Raw genomic sequence first — 27615 nt, forward strand, 5'->3', positions numbered from 1 at the left:
AGCAATATGTAATTATATTTGTGTTTTCCGATGGTCTTAGGTGACCCCTGTGAAAGGGTCGTTTGACCCCCAGAGGGGTCGCGACCCACAGGTTGAGAACCGCTGGCCTAGATGCAGGCAGGATGGGGTTCTGTTGCTGGGGAGGGGCTGGTGGGGAGGGCTGTGGTGTTGTCTCGCTTCAGGGCTGGCACAAGGCTGGACACAGCCGGGTGAGGCGAGCTGGAGGATCGGACACCTGAATGAGGAAGGGAAGCTGCCTCCCTGCAGGAGAGAACGGGGGAACCGGTGGCCAGGCTGCACAGGGTGTGTGTGTGGGGGGCAGCAGGGGCAGATCCGGGCATGGGCTGAACCCCCACCCCCCTGCCCCTGCCAAGGAGAAGCCGAAGTCCAGTCCCAGAGCCAGTGTTTATTAACAAGATGGAACCCAGGGCACTGTGGCTAGGAGGCGAGGGCCTCCGGGAGCCCCGTCCGCCTGCCCAACTGCCCCCCAGAGCTATGTACACCCCTCATCTGAAGTGGGGGCAGGAGGGAGCCCCGGGGAGCCCCTGCTGTCCCCAGGCCTCTGCCACAGCCCCCTCTGCCCGCAGCCCCGCTTGTGCTGGCCCCTCTGCTATTCGCCAGCCCCTGAGCCAGTGGCACAGAACAGCCAAGAGGAGGGAGATGGCCAGGCAGGGAAGGCTGGACGGGCTGCCCCACCCACACAGGGTTCCTCTTCTCATCCCCAATAAATAGAGAATAAATACCTGGGCAGGGGCTGGCCTTGACCGAGTGCCCCCTCCCAGGCAGGGCCGTCCTGTGATGGCCCGCACACCTTCCCTCCCTCAGAGTGCGGCTGCCCCCTCCCGCCCCGTCCAAGAGCAGTCCTCCATCCACGGCTATGCCGGCGGCTCAGGCACAGCGCACGCTGGCGAGGGTGTATGGTCCGTGCCTGTCCAGTGCCGCTCACTCCCTCCGTGTCCCGTGGATCCAGTGGGGGCTGTGGAGCGGGTGACTCCCAGCTGCGTCGGGCCGTGCAGTCCTGGCCCGGCTCCCCGGCTGCTGGGCCAGCGGCCTGTTCTTTGCCGTCTCTGACCAGCACGGGGCTGTCTGCCGATGCTGCCGCCCAGGCAGGCTATGTACAACCCACCAATAAATACTGTCTCTGAGGGGCAGGGTGTGTATAGAATATAGATATTTTTATATATATATATATCTATATATCTTTTATATTAAAAGGGACAGGGCGAGGGTGGCCCGTGGCAGGGCTCAGACAGCCGCCTCATGTGTCCGGGGCGTGGTGGCGGCGATTCCGGGGCTTTTTCTGGTCCTGGGGTTCAGGGGGCCTGGGTGCCCCCAGGGCCTCCCTGGGGCTCGGGGGCACGTGGCGCCAGTAGCCCTGGCAGTACTGGTGGATGAGGCCCACTTCCGGCTGGGCCAGCAGCTGGGCCAGCTCCTGGTACGAAGGCGTCGGGGGGCCGGCGCCAGGGGGTGGCGGGGCGCTCACGGCCAGCGGCGGGAAAAGGGCGGCGTGGACGGCGTCCCGGCCCAGGACGTGCAGCTGCACCCGTGTGACGATGTGCTTGAAGTTGTTCTCGGTGGCTGTGCAGGAGTACAGGCCGCGGTCGCCCAGCTGCAGGGCGCGGAGCAGCAGGCCCTGGTCCGTGCGCAGGAGGCGCTCCTCGGCGCGGATCTGCAGGGTGGGAGCGGGCTCAGGGCTGGGGCCCCTGCTGTCCAGGCAGCAGGGAGCGGGCTCAGGGCTGGGGCCCCTGCTGTCCAGGCAGCAGGGAGCGGGCTCAGGGCTGGGGCCCCCTGCTGTCCAGGCAGCAGGGAGCGGGCTCAGGGCTGGGGCCCCCTGCTGTCCAGGCAGCAGGGAGCGGGCTCAGGGCTGGGGCCCCCTGCCACCCCGCAGCTCTCGGTCAGGCCACCTGTGGCCATTCCATGCGGGGCACCCTGAGGAGTTCCCAGAGAGCAAGAGAAACCCGCAGGAAGGGTTTAACACCGCGTCTGAATGGGGCATCACACAATTTCCCTTTCCGGAGGGTGGCCGTGGGGGTTCTGTACGATGAGAATTGGGGAGCGCACACAGAGAACGTCTATTTCCTGAGAACACCCCCTGGGCCTCCCTCAGAGAGATCCCACGCGAGGAGGGTGCCCCGGGTTTCTATCCACTGGAGCTCGCCAGGGCCGGCGCCCTGCCTGGGGGCCCTCGGACGGTGCCGGGCGGGGCTGGCACGCGGAGGCCGCCTGTGAGGCCTCACACTGTGGGCCCCACCCGAGTGCCCATGTGACTCATTCACCGGTGCGTCCTCCAGGAGGGAGCCGGCGGCTTTCTTAGACCGAGGCTGCCCAGATGGGCTCCTACCCACATTCCCCCGCATGGGATTTCCACGCACAAAGGGCTCCCGCTCCACGGGGCGGGGCGGGGGCGGGGCAGTCACCTCGCGACGCCGGTCGCTGGGGTCGCGCTGGAACAGCCACTTCACGGAGGCCTGGGGCGAGCGGGGCTGGCACTCGAGGAAGGCGGCGCTGCCGGCCACGCCGTACTGCACCGACTCCACCGCGTTCTTGTTGGCTGCGGGCCGAGGGCAGGCTGGCGAGGGGCGAGGCGCGCGGGCAGGGCCCCCACCCCCTCCTGAGGGTGCCTGGGACACCCCGTGCTGAGACCCCAAGCCCCTCACCCCGGTGGGCCGTGAGACCCCTCCCCCTGGGCCCGGGAGCAGCGTGGCGGCCGCGTGGGCTCCACGCTGGGGGTGGGAGTGGGGGGCACTCACCGTTGGAGTTGAAGCCGCGGCACTGCCTGGTGGGGTTCCCGTGCCGGACGTCCTGCCGGCGGCTCCGCCTGGGTGAGGAGAGCCGCTGACGGAGCTGCCTAGGGAACTCGCCCTCCCAGGCCCTGCGCCCCGAGACCAGGGCCACAGACTCCCTCTGGGTGACTTCACCTCCACCTCCAAACCCCCAGGGTGGGGCCTGGGGCTAGAACCCCCGGGTCTGGGGTGCACACCTCTTGGAGGACGCGGTGTAGCGGGAACAGGCCTGGCCGTCCCAGGCGCAGTAGGGGTCCCGGGCGAGGCAGCAGTCGGCACAGGCGGCCCCGTAGGCCTGGCAGCGGTGCAGGCTCAGGTGCGTGACGCCCACAGCAGACGCCACGTACAGTTGTTGCTGGGGAGGGGGTGAAGGGTGGGGGGAGGGACAGGTCAGTTCCCTCCCCCAGGCAGCCCCTTCCCTTCCTGTTCTGTGCCTCAGTTTCCCCACCCCTGTGCCCAGGGCACGACCCCCCAGGGGAGTGGGCGCCATCCTCCCCGCAGCCCGCCCCACTGAAACTCACCCTCTTGGAGGAGATGGTCATGGTCTTTACGGGCGCTGGGTCCTGGGAGGAGAGAAGGGTCAGCCCAGGGCTCTGGGGCCTCCCCGGCCCCGCCCTGGGCTCTGAGGTTGGGCGCTGGCACTGAGGGCCTGGGCGAGGACAGGCCGGGGCCACACCCACCTTGAAGACCTGCACCTCCTCCAGCATGAGCTCCTCCATTTCCTGGTCGTCCTTGGGCAGCACGATGACCTTCTGCACTGTCCCGCGGTCTGGAACGGGCCGGGCAGGGCCTCAGTGGGCTGAGGGCACTGGGGAAGGGGCACCGGCCTCAGCCCCTTCCCCACCAGGGCCCGACCCCGGGGGCAGTGGTCAGCAGCTCTGTGCCAGGCTGAAGCCTCTCCGATGGCGGGGAGAGGTCTGAGAGGACTGGCCGGGGTTGAGGGGTGCCCCTCCACCAGACCCTGGCTGGGCACCGCTCAGAGCAGGCGCTGGCGGCCCGTGCAGAGGCTGCTGGAGCTGTGGGGAGTGCACTTCACGTAGGTGCACACGAGAGCGCGTGTCAGTATTTGGATCCACATATCCTGGAAGTGTCTGCCATGTCCCCCTTCTCCTGCCCATACAGGGTCTCCTGTCCCCCAGGGATGAGAATGGGGTCTGCCCACCCCTAGTCTGCTACCCTGGCAACAAGGAGAAGGCTCCACAGGATGAAGGTGGCAGAGCTGACCTTGCCCAGCCTGTAGCAACCCCAAGAGCGTAGGTCCCAGCCCCACGGAGAAGCCCCCTCCACCCGCGGGCCCAGCGCAGGAGGGGCTGGGAGCAGCAGTGGGTACCTGTGCCCAGGAAAAGCACCTCATAGCGCCCGTCGGCTGCATCCACCTGGTCCACGGCGATGGTGGTGAGCCGGTAGGGGGCGCCCGTGCGGACCACCAGGGGCCGCCGCTGCAGCGGGTACACGGGCTGGTACATGAGCGGGTGGCTGCGCATGAAGTTGATCACCTCGTCGGGGTAGTCCTTGGTGGACTTCATGGACGGCGTGAAGGTCCCTCCCGGGCACTGCAGGCAGGTGAGCGCGTCAGGCCCAGGCCGCCAGCCAGGCCTCCCTGGACCCACGGCCGCAGGAGAGGCCTCTGTCCGTCTGTCTGCCCACCACCTCGCCTGCTCGCTCAGTGCAGCCAGGCGTCTGCTCTGCGCCAGCCTCTCTGCAGGGCCCGCTCCAGCGGAGGCCCCAGGTCCCACAGTGCCGACGCCACGGCCACCTACCTGGCCCCTTGAGCCAGGCCTCGTGGCCACCTTCTGCAGAGCTGACCACTCCCTTTCCATGTCCCCCCACCCCTGCCCTGTGGTCTCTTTCCTCTGGATGCTCCTCACCCCGCCCCACCCAGCCCTGCAGGCCCTGAACTCTAATGCCTGGCTATGCCTCCCCTCCCTACCCCTCCCCTGCCCAGCCTCCGAGTTCACCTCCCTGACCTCAGCTGACCGCATGGAGCGGTACTGCCCTGCATTTAACACCCCAAGATCAAGCGAATCACCTCCTACCACCCGGCCCCTCACCTGCTGTCAGCCACACACTCACCAGCCCGCTTCCCACTTCTGCCCTGAACTCTTCCCTCCAGCTTCCAGCTCCCGAGCAGCCCCCCAGGAGCAGCCCCCCGGGAGCAGTCCGCCCCCCAGGAGCAGCCCCCACGCCGCCCACCAGCCTTGTTCCCCGACCCTGGCTGAGCTGTGTCACAGCCTGCACAGCCGTGTGTAAATGGTGTTTTTTAAAAAATTTCAGCTTTACGGTTTAGCTCAGTGGATAAAGCGTTGGCCCATGGACTGAAGGGCCCCGGGTTCAATTCTGGTCCAGGGCAGGTACCTCTGTTGCAGGCTCCATCCCGGCCCCGATGGGGCCTTGTGCGGGAGGCAACCAACCAGTGTGTCCTTCCCCCTCCCTTCCACCCTCTCTAAAAATCAACGGAAAACACCCTCAGGTGAGGATTAAAAATAATACCGACGTTTCAGCTTCTCGGAGGGGAAGGTGGGTTACTTGTGTGTGTGCTCACCTCCCCACCCGCGGGCCTCCCAGGAGGGGCAGGAGAGGCTGCTCACCGTGCCGGGCCGCGGGTAGGGCATCTTCCCCGAGAAGGGCATCCACTGGTAGTTGGGGCCCTCCTTGTGCGCGAAAGGCCCGTTGAAGACCATGCGGATGTCGGCCATGGAGTAGACGCACACGGCGGAGCCGCGGAACACGGAGCTGCGGGCAGGGCAGGCGCTGCTGGCACCGGGCGACCCTGGGCCCAGGCCCGCCCCGTCCCCCGCCTCACAGCTCCCCGCGGGGCGGGGTCCTCCAGGCCCAGAGCCCCCAACCGCGCCACACCCTCCTCTGCGGCGCCCGGCCTCACCCCGAGGAGGTGAAGACGGCGTAGATGACCGGGTTCCTCACGTCCTGCGTCTGCTGCACAAACACGTCCTCTGGGGACAGAGGGAGAGGCCGCTGGGAGGGACCACGGCGGAGCCCAGGGCCTGCCCACTTCCGCCCAGGGAGACCCCCGCAAGGGGCTCTGACCAGCCTCCCCAGGCCCCGCCCCAGGCGCCCAGGCCCCGCCCCCAACACCCAGGCCCCGCCCCAGGCGCCCAGGCGCCGCCCCAGGCGCACAGGCCCGCCCCCAACGCCCAGGCCCCGCCCCCAACGCCCAGGCCCCGCCCCAGGCGCACAGGCCCCGCCCCAGGCGCACAGGCCCGCCCCCTGGGACTCACGGAGCTCATCGAAGTGCGTCTCGATGCCGTCGTGGCCGGGCACGGAGCACACCAGCCGCGCCTTCAGGAACGTGCTCCACTTGTTGACCAGGCAGCAGTGGCCGCCGTCGTCATTCTGGGGGCGGGGGGCGAGGCAGAGCTGGTTGGACCCGGGCACCCGTCCCCACGCCCCTGCCCACCGGTCCCCATGCCTCTCCGCCCCCCGTCCCCACGCCCCTGCCCTGCCCACCCGTCCCCACCCCCTGCCCACCCGTCCCCACCCCCTGCCCTGCCCTGCCCCCGCGTCCCCACCCCCTGCCCCTGCCCTGCCCGAGGAGAAGGGCTGTCGGAACCAGGACGGATCGGGGAGGGCCGCCTACCAGGCAGATGCGCCCGATGCGGGCGTACACGGCGGGGCTCTGCGGCGCCTCGGCCGAGCGCTCGCGGAAGAAGAAGTACAACTTGTCGTCGTTGCGCTCCGCGCTGTCGGGGATGAGCTCCGCGTGGATGAACGAGGGGTCTGCGGGCGCGCGGGGTCAGCGGGGCAGCCCTACCCCCGCCCCCCGCCAGATCCAGGAGCACCCCGACTCCCCCCACCCCCCAGGCACAGGGCTGGGGATCCCCGCGACATCCCAGACCTGCCCCCGCCCTGGGCTGCTGGGAGGCCTCACCGTTGAGCCAGCGGGAGTTGTGCTGGTCCGTGCGCATGGCCGTCTGCTTGCCGAGGGTGCGGAAGATGGCCGCGTCCGTGCCCATGAAGTCGATGTACACGCCCGCATAGAGCTCCTCGTCTGTGGGCGGGAGGGTCATCAGGGGCCGCCCTTTGCCAGGACCCGGGCGGATGTCAGGAGCCCACGTGACCTGCAGGGCAGGCCCGTCTCCCTGGGCTGCCCAGGGCCCTGGTGAGTGGGTGCCTGGCAATGCGGGTCGGGCCCTGGGAGACGGGGCTTCAGCTGCAAGGAGCCCTGATCAGAGCCAGCGCCCGTTCCTGGGGGAGAAGCGGCCAGCCCGAGGGAGGGCCACACCGCTCACAGCGTGCCACCCACAGGTGGCACAGGCCAGCACCCTCAGGAGCAGGACAGTGAGCTGTAAGGTATCAGGAAGCAACGAGCTTCGAGTGCATGTACCTCTTTAAAAGTAACTGAGTCAATTGTAACTTCATATAATTTAACTTTTAACAACAGCTCCGCCCCGAAGGTGCTGACATCAGGCTCACAAAACACCTGGAGGCTTTACCCAGCCGGCCCCTAGTCTCGCCTCCAGCCTCCCGGGCAGGCCCTGTCCCCGCAGCCTCTACCACACTCGCCATGATGGGAGGAAAATGCCCATCCCCTGCCCCAGGGCCTGGCACCGCGGAGGTGGCACGGTGCCCAGCAGCTGCTCCGAGAGTCAGACTGGATTGGGCAGCCAGAGGACAGGCACCATGCAGGGAACAGCGTCAGGGGGGGCTCGCCCCTCTGTGAGCAGGGGCAGCAGCTGCTCCTGAGGCCCAGACGGAACCCCTCCTCAGAGAACATCCCCCCAACCTCCCCAGACACCTGGCCAGACCAAAACACCCCCCCAGGAGGTCACGGGGCCAGGAATCCCCATGGGTGCCCCCCGTCGGCCTCTCCCAGGCAAACCGGGGTCATGCGATGGGATTATGGACCACCCCTACCCATCCTTACACCCCCCATATCGACTCAGCTTGTCCTGTCCTCTCCTCCAGGCAGCCCGCGGCCACACTGGATTGCAGGGTGGGATCTGGCCCCCCACACCATCTGCCCAGTCTCTGCCCCTCAGCCCACTGACACTGGGGTCTGTCTGTAGCCCTCTCCCCACCAGGTGGGGCCCACTGGGGGGTTCAGGGCCAGCACGTCCCCTGGGGTAAGCAGAGGCCACACTTCCGGGCTGTAGGACAGGGTGGGGCGGGCACTCACTGATGAGGGCTGAGGCTGTGTCCAGCTTGGGGTCGTATGGACACTTGCCCTTCCCTGACTCGAGTCTCTCGGGCTCCAGGTAGAAGATGTAATCCTGCAGGGCAGAGGGCGGCTCAGCATCGCAGGCCGGTCCCACGGCCGAAAGGAAGGGCAAGGTCAACAGCCCAGGGTTCCCCCGAAGCCACCGCCCTTCACGCCCCAGATCTCGGGGTGTGAACTCTGTCCAGCCAGGCGGCCCAGGGCAGGACCACACTGCAGGTTCCAAGGGCGGCGCTGCCCAGTCCCCGGTCTGAGCGCTCTGCTTTGGGGGCCATGAGAAGGCACGGGGCGGGCTCACAGGGCTGAAGCCCCTCCACGCCCACTGGGTCCGGAAGACTGAGCTGTGGCTGCTGCCCCGGGCCCAGGAGGACAGCCACCTGGTCAGGGCAGGGGCACCGGCCACAGGTCCTGTCCTTCGCCATCAGGTCCCACCAGATCAGAGGGCTCTGAGGTCACCGCGCCCCAGGCTTTGTGCCGCACCGTGGTCCTCAGGACCGACTAACAGGCCACGGCCTTCTGCCTGCCCCCCTCCCCCCAGGGAGCCAGGCATGGAAGGGTCCCGCCCAAACCACATGGAATTCACAGAGCCTCCCGCCCTGCCCTGCAGATGCCAGGAGGGAGGCTGGTGAAGGCACGGGACCGGGAGGAGCTCCTGGGAGGAGGAGGGAGAGGAGAGGCGCAGAGGCAGGAGGTGCAGCGGGTGGCGGGGGAGGTGATGGGAGGTGTGCACAGGCCCGTCTCCAGTTTCACTCTGCACACGCGACATCCAGCACACATGGGGCTGCACACACAGCTGGGCACGCTCACTGCAGCTGCTCACACAGCTGGGCACGCTCACTGCAGCTGCTCACACAGCTGGGCACGCTCACTGCAGCTGCTCACACAGCTGGGCACGCTCACTGCAGCTGCTCACACAGCTGGGCACGCTCACACAGCTGGGCACGCTCACTGCAGCTGCACACACAGCTGGGCACGCTCACTGCGGCACATGGCGCCCGCTGTTCACACGCTGGCGCACACGCAGTCTGACGGTCCCCATTCTCAGTACTGCCCGCCACAGACACACATGTTTGTGACCATCTGCTCTCATTCACCGGCAGCCCCTGGCCCCCTGCCCGCCCCTGCCCAGCCCCAGCCCCAGCCCCCAGCCCAGTCCCAGGTCAGGACCAGTGACAGACAGCTCTGCCCCTCCCGCCCCTGTGCCGACCAGTGACCCATGGAGGCCCGGGGCACGGACCCCTGAGAGAGATGCCGGACTGCACACATGTGCCATGTTCTCACTCGGGTGCTGAGCAAGGTGTGGGCTTGAGAGCAAATGTGTGCCCACATGTGTGTTGGCATGTGCTCATGCATGTCTACACACATGTGTCCTGAGGGCTCAGGCATGGCTGCCCCCGGGCTCCCGTCTTCCCCACCTGGTGGCTTCATGATTTCTTGCCTGCGGGGTGCACACAGCGGACATGAATCCCGCTGGGACCTTCAGAGTCACTGCAGGGGAGGGGCTGGGAGGGGCACAGAGATAGGGCACCCTGGCCTGGGCACAGGGTCCTGGCAGGAAGGCCGGGCCCAGGAGGAGCTCAGTTCAGAGGCAGGGCTGCCTGGCGTGGGCCTGGAGGGATGAGCCCACCTGGCGTGGGGCTGTGGGCGTCGGGCGGAGGGCACCGTCCGTGGCTCTGCTGCCTCGGCCTCTGACCACCTGCATCTGGGTCCAGGGCGTGGCCTGAGGAGACGAGGAACAGGGGTTAGAGCTGGGGGTGGCAGGGGCTGGGGGAGCGGGCTCGGGCTGCCAGCCTCTCACACCACACACGCCAAGAACACACGTGAGCACCTGGGCCCCCAGAGTACATAGATGCGCCTGTGCGTGCACACATACACACCACTTGGTGCACACCTGCACACACGTGCCCCTAGGTCCAGTCACTCTTACACACGCTCTACGAGGTCACGCCAGCCACACACATGCCCACATGGAAATGGAAAAGGGCAGAAGCGGGCAGGGTGGGCAGAGCTGGGGAAGGGGCAGCTCCCCCCGACCCCCCATCCCCGGCTGAGTGGCAGGAGCTGGCCCAGGCGTCCAGCCTCCTGACGCTGAGGCCCCGCCGGGCCCTTGGCTGGGCTGCGGGCACCATCCACAGGCACAGCCCAGGGAGCCGCTGCCACACATGGAGTGGGTGCCTGCTACGTGCCAGGCACATGCTAAGAGCTCTGGGAGTTAGCTCACTGCCTCCTCCTCACACCGACCTATGAGAAAGGCACTATGAGCCCATTTTCAGGAGAGGAAACAGGTTCTGAGGGGCGAGAGAGGTCACTCACCCAGGGTCACAGCGCTGGGAGTGGCAGGGCTGGGGTTCACGCCCTCCTCCCATCAGAACCCTGGATGGAGCCTCCGATGGGGGCAGCTGGGGGGGGGGGTGCAGGCTTACCTGAGCCCGGCGGCCACGGTTTACATAGGTGCACATGGGGTTGTAGGCGCCAGTCCCACACACGTACAGGTGTGTTCGGTTCCAGGGCTGGATGAGCCTGACGAAGTTCCCGCACTCACCCTGGGGCCGGACGGAAAGGCGGGAGGTACCCACGTGCCTGCCTGGCCCCCTGCCTCCCGGGAGTCCCTGCCCGCCGCCCCCGCCCCTGCGGGCCCCACCGCACGCACTCACGTTGCCATCCTTGCCCGAGAGCACGCACTCCTCGATGCGCTGCGGGGAGGCCGCCCAGTGGATCTGCCGGACACAGGGGTCAGGTGCAGCCTGCGGGACAGCCCCTGCCCCGCGCCCCGCGCCCCCCTCCCCTCTGGGCTGGCCCTTACGATGAGGGGCTCGCGGTTGATGTCGTGCAGGTCCAGGGACAGCACGTAGTCCTTGCTGCCCACGTACATGCGGTCGTGGTCCTCGTCCTTGAGCAGGATGCGGTAGTCCGTGGTGTTGAGCAGGAAGTTGAAGAAGTGGGCAGTGCCCGTGGCCTTCAGCTCTGTGGGCGGGGGCAGGGCAGTAGTTAGGGCCCTTGGAGACCATCCAGTCACACCCCCCTTAGCAGAGGGGGTCCCCCACTCTGTCATCTTCATCCCCGGCCTCGCCTCCAGGGAGCACTTAGCTTCCTTCCTCTCTAGTCCCTGACTTTCTATATATATTTTATTGATTTCAGAGAGGAAGGGAGAGGGAGAGGGAGAGAAACATCAATGATGAGAGAGAAGCACTGATGGGCTGCCTCCTACACGCCCCACACCGGGGATCGAGCCCGCAACCCGGGCATGTGCCCTGACTGGGAATCAGACTGTGACCTCCTGGTTCATAGGGCGATGCTCAACCACTGAGCCACACCGGCCGGGATCTAGTTATCTAGTTCAGTGGTTGGCAAACTGTGGCTCAAGAGCCACATGCGGCTCTTTGGCCCCTCGGGTGTGGCTCTTCCACAAAATACCGACTTCTGCGCATGGGCCACAAAGTTTCAATCGCACTGTATGTGCGTGCCCGCACGTGGTATTTTGTGGAAGAGCCACACTCAAGGGGCCAAAGAGCCGTACGTGGCTCGCGAGCCGCGGTTTGCCGACCACTGATCTAGTTGCTGACTTGCTGGGAGCAGAAAGGGACAGGTGGGTCAGCAGAGAGGGGCCACACCCAAAGCTGAAGCCCTGATTCCTCGGCCATCCCGCAGGCCTGGGCCCCAGTGAAAGGATAGTGGGCAGGAGCCAGCGAGTGTGGCGGCATCAAAGCGTCTGCTCTGGTCGGGCTGATGCCAGGGTGGGGCCAGCGCCCGCAGGACCTCAAAGGGTTAATGAGCGGGCGGTGGAGGCAGGCAAGCTCAGGACAGCCCGCAGACGGCAGACGCTGGCACAGAGCCAGGTGCCCTGTCCTCACCACCAGACAGAGGGCAAAGCTAGCACTGTGTCTGAGTGGGTTAGCCAGGCCACGGGCACGCCCGACTGCGGCCACACTGCCCGATGGACGGGGCTTCCCCAGGCCCACGGCTGCTAACGGAGGGATTCTCAGGCCGCTCTGAGCAGCCAGGAGCGCTCTCTTGGGGAAGAGGCCCCCGGGACTGCGGCGGCCCGGGCGGGGACAGGGGCCTCATGAAGCCGGCAGCTCGGCCCTCCCTCTCCCAGGAGCTGGGGGAAGTCCTCCTCCCGGGAGGGAAGGACAGGAGGGAACTTGGCCAGTGACAGGCCAGTGGCACGCACAGGACTCAGGAAACTCTGGGAGGGAGAGAGCCAGGGGTCCCCTGGCAAGCGCCCCCCCACCCCTACCCCCAACTATTCTTAGCTCAGCGGGAGAGCGAAGGTAATGAGGATGATGAATGTCACCAGCACGGAGGCCTGAGACGGCAGCACACAGGGCACATGCGTGTCCGCACAGGGCCCAGGCTGCACACGTGCACACACGTCCGCAATCGGATGAGGCATTCACCCAGGGGTCATGCCCGACCGTCTCCCCCACTGCTAGCCCATCTCACAGCTGGCTACCCATCTCAGAGCTGGTTACCCGTCTCACAGCTGGTTACCCGTCTCAGAGCTGGTTACCGTCTCACAGCTGGTTACCCGTCTCACAGCTGGTTACCCATCTCAGAGCTGGTTACCCGTCTCACAGCTGGTTACCCGTCTCACAGCTGGTTACCCATCTCACAGGTGGTTACCCGTCTCACAGCTGGTTACCCGTCTCAGAGCTGGTTACCCGTCTCACAGCTGGTTACCCATCTCACAGGTGGTTACCCGTCCCACAGCTGGTTACCCGTCTCACAGCTGGTTACCCATCTCACAGGTGGTTGCCCGTCCCACAGCTGGTTACCCGTCTCACAGGTGGTTGCCCGTCTCACAGCTGGTTACCCGTCTCACAGCTGGTTACCCATCTCAGAGCTGGTTACCCGTCTCACAGCTGGTTACCCGTCTCACAGGTGGTTACCCGTCTCACAGCTGGTTACCCGTCTCACAGCTGGTTACCCATTTCACAGCTGGTTGGTTACCCGTCTCACAGGTGGTTACCCGTCTCACAGCTGGTTACCCGTCTCACAGCTGGTTACCCATTTCACAGCTGGTTGGTTACCCGTCTCACAGGTGGTTACCCATCTCAGAGCTGGTTACCCGTCTCACAGCTGGTTACCCATTTCACAGCTGGTTGGTTACCCATCTCACAGGTGGTTGCCCGTCCCACAGCTGGTTACCCGTCTCACAGGTGGTTGCCCGTCTCACAGCTGGTTACCCGTCTCACAGGTGGTTGCCCGTCTCACAGGTGGTTACCCGTCTCACAGCTGGTTACCCGTCTCACAGCTGGTTGGTTACCCGTCTCACAGCTGGTTACCCGTCTCACAGCTGGTTGGTTACCCGTCTCACAGCTGGTTGGTTACCCGTCTCAGATCTAGGAACCCATCTCACAGGTGGTTGGTTACCCATCTCACAGGTGGGACAATCAAGTGGGAGGCCTGGAGAGGGAGAACAGCTGGGATCCAAGGCCCTAAAGGGTGGCCTGAGGTGGCCCCATCCCATCAGTCAAGGTCACCTTCAGGCAGCTGCCTGGAATGGCCTGGCCGCCCTGGCCCCGGCTGTGGGCTGGAGCAGCGCTGGAGGGGCCGTGGCTGAGGGCAGCCTTGGACAGAGCTCCCGGATGTGCTGGGAGGGGCCTGAGGAGGGACGGCAGCCAGGGGACTCCCTCAGCCGGCCAGAGCCCACGTGGGGGGGCTGAGGGCAGGCAGAGGCCTTGCCTGTCCAGCCTGACGGTGCGGCGACAAGGGAATACAGGTGATGACCTCGGCCAACCTCTGGGACGCAGGGACGCCGAGGGATCAAAGGGCCGATCCCGGCCTGGCTGCGGCCTCGCCCGCCGGTCCGGCGGCGCCTCTGAAGTCCTGGGCAGGGCAGCCTGGGCACCTGTCCTGCACCTGTTGTCGGGCCACTTGGAGTCCCCCGCCTGGCCACCCAGCCACAGTGACAACAGGAAAGTAAACACTCCCCCACCCCCAGAGCCAGGAAGTGGCCAGAGAGGAAGTGGGGCTGCCAGCAGAGCCCCCCCAGCTGGGACAGCCCGCCAGGGCTATTTATACCCTGGCTGGGGGCATGGTGTGGCTGTGCCCATCCCCATCCTGCTGGGACAGAGGGTGTTTGGGGGACAATGGAGGGGAGGGAGGCACAGGCTCAAGCTGGCACCTTCAGACACACACCCTGGGAGCGGGGGGAGCTCCAGACATTTAGACCCAGGGACGCAACCAGCCACAACCCTCCACCGCTGCCCAGCCTGGGCCTCCAGGATCCAGGCCTCCCCCTCGGCCATGCTGTGGTTCCCCATTCCCGAGCCCCAAGTCCAAGTTCCCCCATCCCCCCCCCCCCCCGGCTCAAAGCCCCAGCACTCCGGGCCCCACCCCTGCCTGTGAGGGGGGCAGACCCTTCACCCAGCGATGACGAAATTGACACACGGCGGGCGCGGGAGACTAGCCTTGATCTGACATCTGCCTCTCAACTCAATTCACAGACGAGGACAGGAGGCTAACAGGAGGCAGAGACAGGAAGGTGACAGCCAGAGGGCATGGAAGGCGGGAGTCCCATCGAGGCCACGGCCCTCTGGACAGGAGGAAGGTGGCCCGGCCAAGCCAGCCCGGGGGGCGGGGGGCGGGGGGGGACGGACGGACGGACACTGTCCACGGGACAGCCAGGGCCGGAAGGTGACCTGTCCTCCATCAACAGGGCACATGACTCAGGACCCTTGGGAGGGCTCCCAGCAGCCACGGGATGTGGCGTCAATGGCTCTGTTGTCACAGGACGCGATGTTTCGGGGACTGGAAACTGTGGGGAGGCCTGTGGGTGGGGCAGGGGCGGACACAGGGTCAGGGACCTGGTCTGATGTGGCTTCGTGACCACGGCCAGGCTCTGCTGAGCCTCAGGTTCCCACCACACGTCTCCTGGGCGCTCCTAGCACCAACATTCAGGGACCCTGGGGGCAGGAAATGCTAGCGCTGAGCATCCACCCGCTCCTCTGGACCATCCCTGCCTGGGGGGGGTCCTTCCCCATGGAAGCGGCCTCCTGGGGTCACCATCTACCCTGCCTTGTCCCTGCCCCCCACGTCCTAGTGCTGGGGTGGGTGGTGCAGAGGGCAAGGGGTTCCTGCTGACGCAGCCCCGCTCTCCCTAACTCCAACCTGGCTCTCCCCGGTCCAACCCACAGGAGCAGAGCAAGACCCCAAACCATCCAGCGGCAGCAGCCACCTGAGCGAGACGGAGAGGCCGGGAGTTTCCCAGGGCCCTGGGGTGGGTGGGGTGGGGCTCTGGCCTCGTCTCCTGGCAGAACGGTTCATTCCGATGATAGGAGAGAATTAAACAAGGCCCGCCACAGCCGGCAGGCCCGGCTCCAGGGGCAGTGTGCTCCCCTCAGGTCACAGCGGGGAGTACCACTGGGGCCTGTCCCCGCTCCCCACCCTGCCCAGGGCAATGAACCTGGGGGCCTTCGTTCCTCCAAGGAACCCAGGGCAGGGGGCCCCAGCCCCAGCCCAGCCTCCTGCTCTGACCCCCTGACCCGTGCCTGTCCCAGCCCCCCTAAGGGGCAAGGACTTGGGCCGAGGATCTGGGGGCCGAGGGGACATGGGTGTGTGTGTGGCGGCCGCGGACCCAGCCTGGTGATGTCCTCAGGCCAGTCCCCACCTCTGCGCCACGCGTCCCACTGGTCCCAGGCCCAGCTCTGATGGCAGGGGTGGCCCCCAGGGCAATGCTGAGGGAGGGGCAGGGGCGCAATCAAGGGCTCTGTGGGTGCTGGGACTCAGCCTGGATAAGCTTTGACCTTGGGGAGGGAGGGCCATGTGCCGGGGAACCTCCAGGAAGGGCGCCCCGCCCCCCGCCCTCACCCGGGCTGGGCACAGGTTGCGTGGGGCAACATCCGGGAAGGCTTTTCCCGTCATCAGGGAAGGAAGAGCCTCTTCTGGCATCAGACACCTCATTTCCGCAGCGTCCGCCTCCCCCTCCCCCACGGCCACCAGACGCTCAAGGCCCCAGGGTCCCGCCCAGGACGCCTGGCGAAGGGCCGCTGGCAGTGGCGGGCTGAGCCCGGGGTCCCCGGGGCCTGCTCTCTGGGAGCCGCTGATGCTGCCTGGCTTCGAGGAGGTGGTGGGCGAGGGCGGCGCTGAGGAGGCGTGTCCGCAGCCCTCCCCGGACCCCAAGTGCAGGGGCCCCGACCCCTGCTGCCCGTCTCCAGGACACACAGAAAGGGGCTCTGGCCGCGGAGGTGGGCGTCCGCCCCCTTGGTTACAGCTCCACAAAGCGGCGGGCGCTGACTGACAGGGCCCCTCCCCCGGCTGTGCTTGGTCCTGGGGGTGATGGACAGGTCCCCGCAGCCCAGCCTGACCTCTGACCTCACGTGGGCTGGTGCAGCCCTAATCCTGAGCTGAAAGAAATGAGGCTGGGTGCTGGCCAGGGCCTCTCAGGCCTCATCCCCTGCCCTTCGAGGAGGGAACCGAGGCGGACATGCAGGCGGTAGCAGTGACAATAGCATGAGTGGCAGAGTGCAGCCAGGCCCCACTAGACACCCCGGGGCCCCAGGGAGGGGTGGCCCCCAGCCCCTTCCTCCCTCCCCGACAGTGGCGAGGGACCCCAGAGGAAGGCCCGGAGCTGGGCTGACCCCTGGCTCCCAGCCTCATCCGCTTTTACTGAGGGCCAGCCGGAAGGCCTCAGCCACTGGCCACAGCCCTGCAACCCAGGGAGCTCGGGCCCCTGAGCTGGAGGCAGGGCAGCCCCAAAGACTTGCAGGCAGCTTCCCCCTGCTCAGCGTACCCACCCCGGCTCCACGGCCAAGACTCCAACCCAGGCCAGGCCAACCCAGGCCCCAGCATCCCAGGGACACAACAGTGGGCACCTGCCTTGTGTGCCCAGGGGCCCTCCCTCAGGCTTTCCCAGCTGTTCAGGTCCAGGTCCCATGCTCTAGGCCAGCGGTTCTCAGCCTGTGGGTCGCGACCCCTTTGGGGGGTCAAATGACCTTTCACGGGGTCGCCTAAGACCACTGGAAAACACATATATAATTACATATTGTTTTTGTGATTGATCACTATGCTTTAATTATGTTCAACTTATAACAATGAGAATACTTCCTGCATATCAGATATTTACATGACGATTCATAACAGTAGCCACATTACAGTTATGAAGTAGCAACGAAAATAATTTTATGGCTGGGGGTCCCCACAACATGAGGAACCGTATTAAAGGCTCTCGGCATTAGGAAGGTTGAGAACCACTGCTCTAGGGGCTGCTCTCCCATCCCCGCCCCCCATGTTCTGGATGGAAACCCCTAGAAGCCAGATCCAGGGGTTTTGCCTTGGGTCTGAGCTGCCTCCTTAAGGGCATAGACTCTGGCCCCAAGTCCCTCAATATCTGTCCCCTCTGACCCCACCCCTGAGCCAGGCTCTCCAGATTGGAGGCCCAGAGGGCTCCCCAGGAGCCACCCACACTCGCCACTCCCCCCCCCACCCCCCGCAAGCAGGTGAGCCAGGTCGGTGCCAACAATACCAATTACAGCCGCTCTCACCCAATTAGCAACTAATTATGGCCTCTAGTCCATTCAACATAATTAACATGTAAATGACTCGGCGTGTTTATGTTCAATAACTACTCTGATTGAATTTAATTTAAATGTCTGAACTGGGGACCCAGTTACCGTATTTCACCACCTAGAGCTGCCACTTCCTGGGACTGTCTTCTCCTGGGGGGGGGGGGGGGCGGAGGGACCCAGGGCCAGAGTGGAGGGGGGAGGGGCAGGGCCTCAACACTGCCAGCCTGGCGAGGGCGGGGTGGGTGCCGCCTGCATCCCTGACATGCCTGTCCCCAGTGGAGTCCTCAAGATGGGAAGCCTCTGGGACGCGGGCCTTCTGAAGGGCTCTGTAAACACCCAGCCGCTCAGTAAACAGCGGACAGGAGCCTGATCGAGGAGCGGGCAGGCTTCCCACCGCTAAGGGGTGTGGGTGTGGGGCTGGGTGGGGACTGGGAGGTGGGGGTGGGGACTGGGCCTGGGGGTTGAGGCTGGGCCCGGGGTGGGGCCAGGGGCTGGGGCACGCGGTTCCCACGCCCGTTCCGCCCCAGCGCCCACCTGCTCCGCCCAGGAGAGGGCCGGCAGGGGCACAGGCCAAGCCAGGAGGGAAGGGGCGCAGGGTCACGCCCTGGCAAGGGGCAGCGGAACCGGAGGTCCCACCCTCTCCCCGCAGGAAGTCAGTGACTCCCCGTCTGTCCCAGCAGTGGGCACCTCCAGCCCAGGTGCCTCCCGGGCCCTGCCCACCGCCAGGCCCCAGGGTCCTCAGGGGCAGCTCGGGGCGCACAGTGATGGGGGGCGCCCTGTGGGCATTCGCGGGCCAGGCGGAGGCCAGGGCTCGGTCAGCCCAGGGAGCTGCCGGGCGGAGGGTGGGAGGACGCCGGTCAGGCGAACGGCTCGCACAGGAATGTGCCCCAAGAAGTGGGGGTGGTGAGGGGAGGGCTGCACTGACCCACTTTCCAGGTGGGGACGGAGCCTCCGGTTCCACAGGCCGGGCCCTGCCCCTCCTCCCACATTCCAGCCCGGCCCGGAAACCCCTCGCTCCTTCCTCAGCACCTCCTCCCTGTGGCTGCAAAAGACAACAAACTCTCCACGGCTCATTTGCCATAAATCACCGCGGCAGCTCAGCCCCACCTCTGCTCTGTCCTCCCCGACTAAGGGGTCCCTGCAGGATTCCCAGGTGCCCCCACGGCCTCAGCCCCTGCCCACATCTGGCGGGGAAACGGAGGCACCGCACAGGCAGACGTGTGCTCACGGCCGTCCTCGGGGCGCAGTGAGGCTGAGCTCGGAGCCCAGGCGGGGGGCCAGCACTGACACCGGAAGGTGTTGGACACAGGACAGTGGGCAGCCTGGCAGAGGCCCTGGAGTGCCAGCCACTGGGCCCGGCACCAGGCCCCACGCAGCTGCTGTCCCGCCGATGGTGCCCGGCCCACGGAGCCCCCCCCACGCAGGGGAGCAGCGGGGTCACACTCCGCCTGGGAGGGCCCTGGGGCATCGGCAGAGCCTTAGCGGGAAGCCCTGAAGCCCTGAAGCCCTGGGCTGAGTGGGGAGACCTCAGAGGAAAGAGTGTGTCCGGGTAGGAAGCCAAGGACGAGTCAGGGTGCCGGTGAGGGCGGGGGCGGGGAGGAAGGAAGACTGGGGGGGCGCCTGGAGCTGAGGCCTCCCGCTCAGAGGGCTTCCTGGTCCCCAGAGGGGCCATTGCTTTGGGGCTGTCCCCGCCTGTGGAGAGGGAGAGACAGCCCGTGCCTGCGGGTGGCCCAGTGCAAACGCCACACACAGGTCTGCCCCGCCGAGGCCTCCCCCCCACAGGCTGGCCTCCTGGGTCCCCCGCAGCCAGCACCCAGGCCCGGTCTCCGCTGGGTCAGGGCCAGGGGTCAGGTCTGGGGCCGCTCGCTGCCCGGGGGCTGCAGACCCGGCAAGCTCAGGCGCCCGCTGAGCTGGGCTCGGGACTCAGACCGAAGCCTTCTGGCATCCAGGCCTCTGGCAAAGGCCCTCGCGCTGTTTCTAAGAAAAATGCAGCAGGAATCCTCTCTGCTTCTCCAAAGCGCCAAGGGGCCCTCGAGGCGGGGCTCGGTTCCCAGGCCAGCGCCAGGCCGGGCCAGCTCAGGCCAGCGCTCCCGCCCAGCCGTGCGGATGCCCGGCGAGCAGCCAGGCCTGGTGTCCCCGGCACAAGCTTCAGGAGCCAGGACAGCGCCCCAGGAGGGGTCCCTGCAGCGGATCGTGGGCCCAACCAGACTGGCCGCCCTCCACGGCTTCCCCTCCCCCCACGCCTTCCTAACACTGGATTCTCCCCACAGCGGACGTCACCTCCGGGATTAAGGAGAACTTAAAAGTCACAAGGACAAGTACAGACTGCGCCCCGGCACCAAGCACGACCCCCGCCAGCAGCCCCTTTCCCAGGTGCCACCGCACACACCGCCTCCGCTCCCGCTCGTCCCTCGCCCCATCTCCCTTCCCCTTTTGAGACGTAGCCTCCGCCATGAAGTCTGCCAGAATGCCCACAACAGCCATTCTCCTCCTGACCCCCTCCACCCACAGGGCTCAGGGTCCTGCCTGCAGTCCTTTCCAAAGGTCAGAAACCAGAGGGAGGGGTGAGGGCGTGTGGGGCTCCTGGGCACCCCCAGACTAGCCCTCACCTGTCTGCCTCCCGCAGGGGGGCTCCTTGCTTCCTTTACTGGGGCCGCAGCTGGACTCACGGCGAACCCTCCCAACGGCACCATGAGATCGGTACCGCGTGTACCCCGTTTGTACCCCCATTAGGAAGCGGGGACACAGAGGGACTCAGATACTCGAGGCCCACCCATGGCCAGGATGCAAGCAGGACAGCCCGAGCCGTCGAGGCCCAGGGAGGGACCAGGGATTGGAGAGGCGAAGCCACTGGTCCAAGGTCACACTGCTGACTGACGAGGGTAGAATGGGGTCCGCCTGCCTTCCGGGCCAGTCCGCTCAACCACCACCACCCACACCTCTGCTTTCTACCCACTTTCAGTGCCTGCTCCCTGCCCCGGGGGGCGGGGGGGGGGGGCAGGCGGGAGCTGGAGGTCTCCCAGGAGCTAGGAGCCAGGGGGCCCACCCCGCCTCCGGAGGGTCACAGGGCTGGGATGCGCAGACAGGTGCAGACAGCCAGGAGCCCTCTCTCCGGCGGCTGCCTCCCAAGCCACAGGGTGAAAGATGCTTTTATGAGCTGGGATGAGATTCTTATCTTGGCGGTTTCTCTTTAAATTCTTTACGATTATGAAGCAGCGGGGGCTGCCAAGGAACATGATTTACTCCCTAGCATGCACCAGCTCCCGCCCGGTGCCAAGGAGGGAGGGCGGGCGTTGTGCCAGGGAACCCGAGACCAGGCCTGGCCTGCTGGGTCCCCCGCCGACGGCAGGCCCGGCCCAAGCTTGGCTGGACCCGGCGGGCCCACAGCTGAAGGCCCAGCCCCTGGCCTGGCTGACAGGCGGGGCTCAGGCAGGACCTGCCCCTGCTCCCAGGACCTGCCAACTCCCCAAGTGGCCACTTCCCAGCTCCCCCTCGGGAGGGAGCCGCTCCCACTGCCAGGAAAGCTGATCCCAAATGCAGGGATCTGGGCTCAAGTTCACGCGTTGGGTCTTCCTTCCTCCCTCTTTCTGGCTCATCCAGGAACACACGCCCATCCTGCTGTGCTGTCCCAGCACCTGAGCCTGCCCAGCTCCCGGCGCCGCTCCTGGCCTCGAGGCTCCGAAGCGCCGGGCTCCTCACCGCCTCCCCTGCAACCTGGGGCTCCACGCCTGTTTGGCTGGCCCCTGGCCCGGGAGCCCCGGGAGGGGGCGGGTGGGTCCTCTCACCCCCCAACCTCACTCCACGCCTGTACATCAGGCCTGGGACTGGGGCAGTGCGCCAGCCAGCGAGGCTTGCACAACCCCCACCCACGGTGACCCCTCCTAACCTCCCATCTCATCCTCTCCTAACAAGGCAAGTGCAGACTCTGGCTTTGGGCTGCCACATGCAAATGATGTCAGTGGCTCCGGGGCGGGCGGGGCGGGCCCTGCTGGCCCAGGAGCCCTTGCCCCTCTGGGACCTGGTTTCCCTTCAGAAAAGGTGAGAGTGTCCTGGAGGCGCGAGAAGCAGCCCAGGGTGGCCCCAGGCCTTTCCTGGGGAAGGAGGCTGGGAAGGCGAGGAGAGGCGCTGCAGGGCCCTGGAGCCTTGTCCCCACCCAGCTCACGACCCGGCTGTGCCCGCATCCTCCCGCCGCCCTCGCTCCTCTCGACAGGCTCCCCTCAGTCCGGCCCAGGAAGCCTCAGGTCCCCAGGAAACCCGGGGGCTGCCTCAGGCCGTGGAGGCCGCCACTTGGCTGTCATCAGGGGGTCCCACAGTTACTCCTATCGTGGGCATCTTTCCCGACCTGCTTTGGCGAGATGACCTTCTGCTCCATCTCCCTACCCCTGCCTCCGTTTCCCCAGCAGTCCAGCCCCCTCATGTCATCACAAGACCTCTTTCCCCCACGGAACACTTCTTGGCCCCAGGTCCCAGCCAAATGCAGCCCAGGCAGCAGGGCTCCCTGGCACAGCGCGCATTCCCCACGCGGAGCAAAAGCCCTGGCAGGGCCGGCACCTCCCTGTGGCAGCCAAGGTGGTGCCCTCTCAGGTGCGGGGAGGGGAGCTGTTCCCCCAGACGCGGTCGGTGACTCTGGGGTTAAGGGGACCCAGGCCTGGCGAGGAGGGCGGAGGACAGAGGGGCCTGTGGTCCCGGCTCTCCAGGCCCAGCACCCTGAGCTCAGAGAACACCCTGTCTGCTCCCGGGGTCTCCCCACGTGGCCCCTCACTTCTGTCCGACCTTGGCTGTGCTGCTGATGGAAGCTCAGGGCTGGGCCACAGGAGCCCCCGACTCTGACTGAACCCCGGTCCCTTGTCCCTTCCACCCTCTTTGCTTGAGGCTGGGCAGGGGGTGCCCAGGCGGACAGGCAGGCAGCAAGCCCATGTCTGGCCCAGTTCCTGCCTTTGTTCCTTTATCTGCCCTGGGCAGGAATGCCCCGTATGCCAGCGCCTCCCAACTGCAGCCGGACCGAGTCCCTGAGGCCTGGAGCCAGAGTGACCACCAGTGCTTCTGGGAGCAGCCCTCTCTGTGCCCAGGAGGAGCCCCCACTTTCCCAGTCCACAGCCAGGCTGTGGGACCCCAGGTTCTGCCGGAGCTGGCCTCCGCTCTCACTCCACAAACCCTAGGCGAGGACTCACTCCTCAGCGAGGGCCGCTTCCTGCTCATGGCCTGGCTGAGACCATCCAGGGCCTGGCGCACAGTCAGAGCTGGGCTCCCAGGTGGCACAGGCGACAGGGTGCCCACTGTCTTTCAGCCGGTTTGACGATAGGGACCCCGTCCTGTTCACTGCAGAGTCCCCAGTGCTCAGCACAGGGCCTGGCGCACAGTAGGCGCTCAGGTATCCGCTAAAGTAAGTGACGTTAACCATAAAACCAGGACACGCGATCCAGTGGGGACCAGGAAAGGCCGTTCAGGGCAGGGACACCTGCGTGTGCAAAGGCCCCGAGGCCCGGGCATGGGTGGCCCCGGCTTCCCGCGGCCCCACCCCGGCGGCCAGAGCAGTCAGCCCTCCGTAGGCCGCCTGCCAGGAGCTGGGCTTTTAGTCACCGCGGGTGTTGGCTTCAGAGCTAATTGAGAGCGAATCGACCTGACTGATGTGGGCGTCAGGCGTCGACAAGGCCAGGACACCAGGGTTCTATTTCTGGCCTCGCTTCTGCCTCCTGCCCGACCTTGGCCTTGCCCTTGCCCGAGCCTCGGTTTCTCTCTCTGGGAAACAGGAACAAAAGCCTCTGCCCCTTTGCCCCCGGAAGGCCAAGAAGGTTTAGGAGGAGCCTGCAGAGGGCCTCCCCGTGCGTCGTCCCTCCTGTGACCTCCCATGGTCTTCAGGGTGATGACAAAAATAACCCAGAGTGGATGCCGGGCTCCAGGGTCCCCGGGGTGTGGAGACCAAGCCACCCCACCCTCGTCCTGTGGGGGAAGGGGATGGTCTAACCCCCTGCCTGCACCCTGGGCTGCTGGGAAGGGGGGCAGAGGGGGAGTCAGGCCCCTTCAAGATTTATTGATCTGCTCTGAGGAATTCCACCAGGAAAGGGTGGGGGTGTCAGCAGAATAAATAGCTCATCTCCCGGCCTAGGAGAGGGGCTGCCCGTTCCTCAGGCCCTGCACGGGCTGCCCTCCAGGCTCACCCTCAGAAACCCGTTCCCCACTAACCCATTGCCCCACTACCCATCCCCCCACTGACCCATCCCCCCACTGGCCCATCCCCCCACTGACCCATCCCCCCACTGACCCATCCCCCCACTAAGAGGCCGGGAGGGGCTCGGCGGGGGAACACGGGCAGGCGCACACGGTGAGGCGAGGTGAGGCGAGCTGGGCTGCAGCCAGGCTTGAGGAAGGAAAGAGCCCGGCCCAGCCTTTCACCCCGACATGTGTGCCCGGAAACCTGGCCAGCCAAGGCTGAGTCCGCCCCACCCAGGGCCGGCGGCTGGACCGAGTGACCTCGGGCCAGAGGGGGCCACGGCTGAGAACGCGGGAGTGACCCAGGCCCTGCAGGCCCCGGCGTGGCCACTGGCCCTCACCCAGGGGCACAGGAGACCTCCGATCGCACGCCCCTCCGAGGAAGGGCCCGTGAACCACGCGTGTTCGCCTCCCGGTGCCTCGGGCGATGGAGCTGCGGGAGCCGCTCTCACTCTGCAGACCCCAGCCCGCCCCCGGCTCCGCTCAGGCACTTCCGAGTGCTCACAGGGGCTGCAGGAGCGCGGGCTTGTCACCACAGCACACGCTCTGCCAGAGCTCGCCAGGTGGCCTGCCCTCCAGTCCCAGCCACAGCACCCTCCCCAGTTCCTGGGAACCCTCCCACCTCCACCCACAGGGAGGCTCCTCAGCGCCCGCACCCCTGCAGAGCAGGTCCTGCGCCTCCACTTCCTGGAGTCGGTGTCTGCTGGTTTCTGACCCTCCACCCGGGGCTGCCCAGGGCAGGACCAGACGCAGAGCGGGCGCCAGGGCTTCTGCAAACACAAGCTGGGAGGGCGGCAGCGCCAGCGTCCAGTTCCCACTCAGAGGAGCCCCTGCAGCAAGAGGCGGGATTCCCCTCTGCCTCTAGAAGGACCCAGACTCAGGACCCTGCTCCAAAATGTCTGAGTGGCCCAGGCCCCAGCCTTCCCAGCAGCCCCCACCTCCTGTCCCCCCCTCGCCCCCAGGCCACCCACGTGTGGCCCTTGTTTGCGGTGACCTCTCCTCTCTCCGGAGCGGCAGGCCGAGGGCTGTGCACAGAGGGGGCTGCTGGGGACCGCACGGCGGCCTCTTACCTTGGAATGAGAGCCGGACCCGGGGCGTGGCCGGCGGGTGGTCCTGGACGGGGGTGGCTGGCCAGGCCCCGGTCACTAGGGAAGCCCAGAGGAGGAGACCAGCCACAGGCATCGTGGGAGGGGCCAGGGGCCCAGGACGCAGCTCAGCGGTCTGGACACCTGGGAAGGCAGAACCGAGATTGGATGTGGGAGCAGACGGGGGCGTCCTGCCCCACCCACAGTCCCCCATGTAATTCTGCCAAGGACCTCAGTCTCCCATCTGAACAAACAGGGTGACGGTGTCTCCTCACACACCCTCGGCCCGCGGCCCTGAGTGCTCCTGTACTAAAACCTCACACACTTTCTTGTCCCTGTTTCGTCTATGTAACCAATGGCCCTGAAGACCAGGCAGCCAGGTGCAGCCCCGGGTCAGCAGAGCTACGGGGCTGGGGGGTCGGGGGGGGGGGGGGCGGGGCGAACACTGGAGACTCACTCTCCCAGCCCCAGCCCTGACTGCACTCCCCACAGGCTCCTCCTCATGCCCACCCCCCACCGAACAAGCTGCCCATCCCTCTCCCACCTCAGGCTGGAGGAAGAGGGGGCCCGCTCCACCCAGGACAGGGAAATCTGGACCTGGTTATCGGGGCGCGGTGCACGGAAGAGCAGAGAATGCGAGAGGCCCGTGTACGCAGCCCACAGTGCAAGAGCGCAGCAGCCAGGAAAGGAGAGGCAGGGAAGAGCCGTCTCCTTCTGCTGAAACCACAGCAGGAGGGATCCAGGTCAGACCTACGGAAGGACTTCCTGCGGCAGCCTGGGCGGGCCTGCAGATTCCCCTGCAGAACTCCCGCACCCCCGGCGGGTCCAAGTCTCAGTGTGATGTTTTCCCAATGTTGTCTCCCCAGGCAGACTGGCTGTGGGTAAACGCAGCCCAGCACCAGTTGTCGGAACATATTGCTCCCTCCCAGCAAAAACCAGCGCCAACTCCCCGCCCCCCCACCCAGATGCACTGGCGGTGGGCGCACCAAGACGACCGTGCGAGCCCCACCCCCTGACCCGCTCTGTCTCCCCCTCCGCCCGTGGGAGGCAGGCCCAGGTGAATGCTGGGCCCTGGGGTGGGGTGAGGGCCGGGGCCTGCGAGTCCCTGGCACCTGCTGACACATGCTGGGTGAGGCCCCACAGGCCCCATTGGGCAGACCTGCTGCCCTCCGCTGACCCGCATCCCCAAGCCCTGACCTCTCCTGCCAGGGCCAACCATTCGTGGTTCCTCAGACAGGAAGTGCAGCCTGGGCCTCCCGGCCATTCCCCAGGGGTGCCCTGGGGTGGGGGAAGGCCCTCTGCTGGGAGCTGGTGCCTGTCTCCCCCCCCCCCCCAATCCCCATCACAGACACTCCCTCCTGGGGAGGCAGGGGGGAGGGGGGACAGGGGAGAATCAGAACCAGCCCCTTCCCTGCCTGCGGGGGGCACCAGGCTGGTGCTGGCTGAATGGCAGGCTGAGGGGGGCAGGTGGGGAAGGGCTGTGCAGCCACACCCCCTCGGGGTGCACCAGGAGGCCCCACTAACAATTGTGGACACACACACACACACACACCCTCACGTGCAGGCCCACACATGTTCACACAGGCATGTGTTTGCTCAGGAACTTGACCTGCTAGTGGGGTGGGGCTCAAAGAAGCTGGGAGACATGGTCCTGGCCTGGGAGGGGTCCCTCAGGGAGCTTTGGTCCCATGTAGGGGGGCCGGGGGGGCTCCGGTTCTCTCCCCTCCCCTCCTCTCCATGGCCTCCCTTCTCCTGCCTCCATGTTCATGGTGACAAGGTCAGGGTCACCAAGAACAGCGCTGGAGTCCCCCAAGGTGTCCATGGAGGTGGAGGGCTCTGCCCTCCCGGCTCCTACAAGGACCTCCCACAATGCTCTAGCCCTTTAAAGGGGTGAACGTGGGAGGTTCGAGTCTTTTGGGGCCTGAGGCCCAAGTCCAGGCCCCCTCTTTAGCAGCCTGGGGGATGGAGGAGAGGAGAGGAGAGGAGCAGAAAGGAAGAAGAGGACAGAGGGAGGACGGGGAGGGCACTCCTGTCGTCACTCCCCCTCGGCCAGCTCCTGGAGGCATCCCACTCAGCCCAGCCCCAGAGGCTCCCCAGCCAGCTGGCCCAGGTGGGTGGACAGAGGAGGAGCAGGCACCGCCACCTGGGAGCCCACCAGGAGGAGAGCAGGGAAGGAAGGAAGGAGAGAAGGCTGGTGGGAGGGAGCAAGGGAGGAAGGCAGGCGGGAGGGAGGAGGAGGAGAGAGGGAGGAGAGAGGGAGGGACAGAGAGAGACGCTCAAACAAAGAACCGAGGAGCTGGGGCTGGCAAGGGGTGCAGGGAAGGGGCGGGAGATGGAGGGGGTCCGGAGGTACCTGGGGTCGGGGCCCGGGGGCGAGGTGGTAGAATTGTCTAGCCTGCTGCAGACCTCCCAGGCCGAGGGGGGTGGGGTGGGGGTGGGGGTGGACAGCCTGCCTCAGGGAGGGAGCTTGGCTGCTCAGAGCTGGGAACTGCCTGGCTGCGAGGGAGGCAGGCGCAGGGGCTGTGGGGGAACATGGGGAAGAAATTATTAACAGCACCCCACCCCCTCCCCAGCCCCTGGATCTGCCCCCTGCACAGGCCAGCGCTCCCCCCAGCTCCTAGGCGTTCCCCCTCCCCCAACACCCCATGGGCCAGGAAGCAGAGCCACCCCAGCAGAGCTGGGACTGACCCCCCCCCTTTCGTTCGTGGTGGGGGTTTCCCAGTCAAGGTCACCTGGGCTTGGCTCCATCCTCCCCCTCAAGGTATGCCTGGCAGAGCAGGGGGGCAGGGGGGCCGCGGGGGACTGCTGGCCCTCTCTCCCCACAGCCACACTTCCCCATCCGGCGCCTGACCTGC

At 66.4% G+C, this 27615-nt stretch overlaps 1 protein-coding gene across 1 annotated transcript; it reads right to left on the minus strand.

Moving 5' to 3' along the window:
• On the minus strand, window positions 1-25477 carry SEMA3F (semaphorin 3F). Its single transcript, XM_081106092.1, has 18 exons — window positions 25358-25477; window positions 24746-24904; window positions 10760-10920; window positions 10611-10673; window positions 10380-10499; window positions 7918-8011; window positions 6670-6789; window positions 6379-6518; window positions 6020-6134; window positions 5665-5734; window positions 5372-5516; window positions 4114-4336; window positions 3464-3552; window positions 3305-3346; window positions 2981-3138; window positions 2751-2818; window positions 2418-2551; window positions 1-1669 (listed from the first exon to the last, which is right to left on the minus strand). Exons 2-18 carry the CDS (start codon window positions 24855-24857, stop codon window positions 1259-1261), a joined length of 2265 nt encoding a protein of 754 aa, XP_080962218.1. The 5' UTR covers window positions 24858-24904; window positions 25358-25477; the 3' UTR covers window positions 1-1258.
• Between the last annotated feature and the right edge of the window lie 2138 nt (window positions 25478-27615).

The sequence above is a fragment of the Myotis nattereri genome, assembly GCF_964212035.1.
Source record: "Myotis nattereri genome assembly, chromosome: 14".
In the NCBI taxonomy this organism is placed as follows: domain Eukaryota; kingdom Metazoa; phylum Chordata; class Mammalia; order Chiroptera; family Vespertilionidae; genus Myotis; species Myotis nattereri.

What these genes read in the sequence shown, in the direction of transcription:
- SEMA3F (XM_081106092.1), bottom strand. Translation starts at nt 24,857, where the DNA reads ATGCCTGTGGCTGGTCTCCTCCTCTGGGCTTCCCTAGTGACCGGGGCC. An exon ending in TGACCATCTCCTCCAAGAGG is followed by an intron (nt 3,139 to 3,304) that starts GTGAGTTTCAGT and finishes CCCCCTCCCCAG; the next exon opens with CAACAACTGTACGTGGCGTC. An exon ending in CCAGCGACCGGCGTCGCGAG is followed by an intron (nt 1,670 to 2,417) that starts GTGACTGCCCCG and finishes CCCACCCTGCAG; the next exon opens with ATCCGCGCCGAGGAGCGCCT.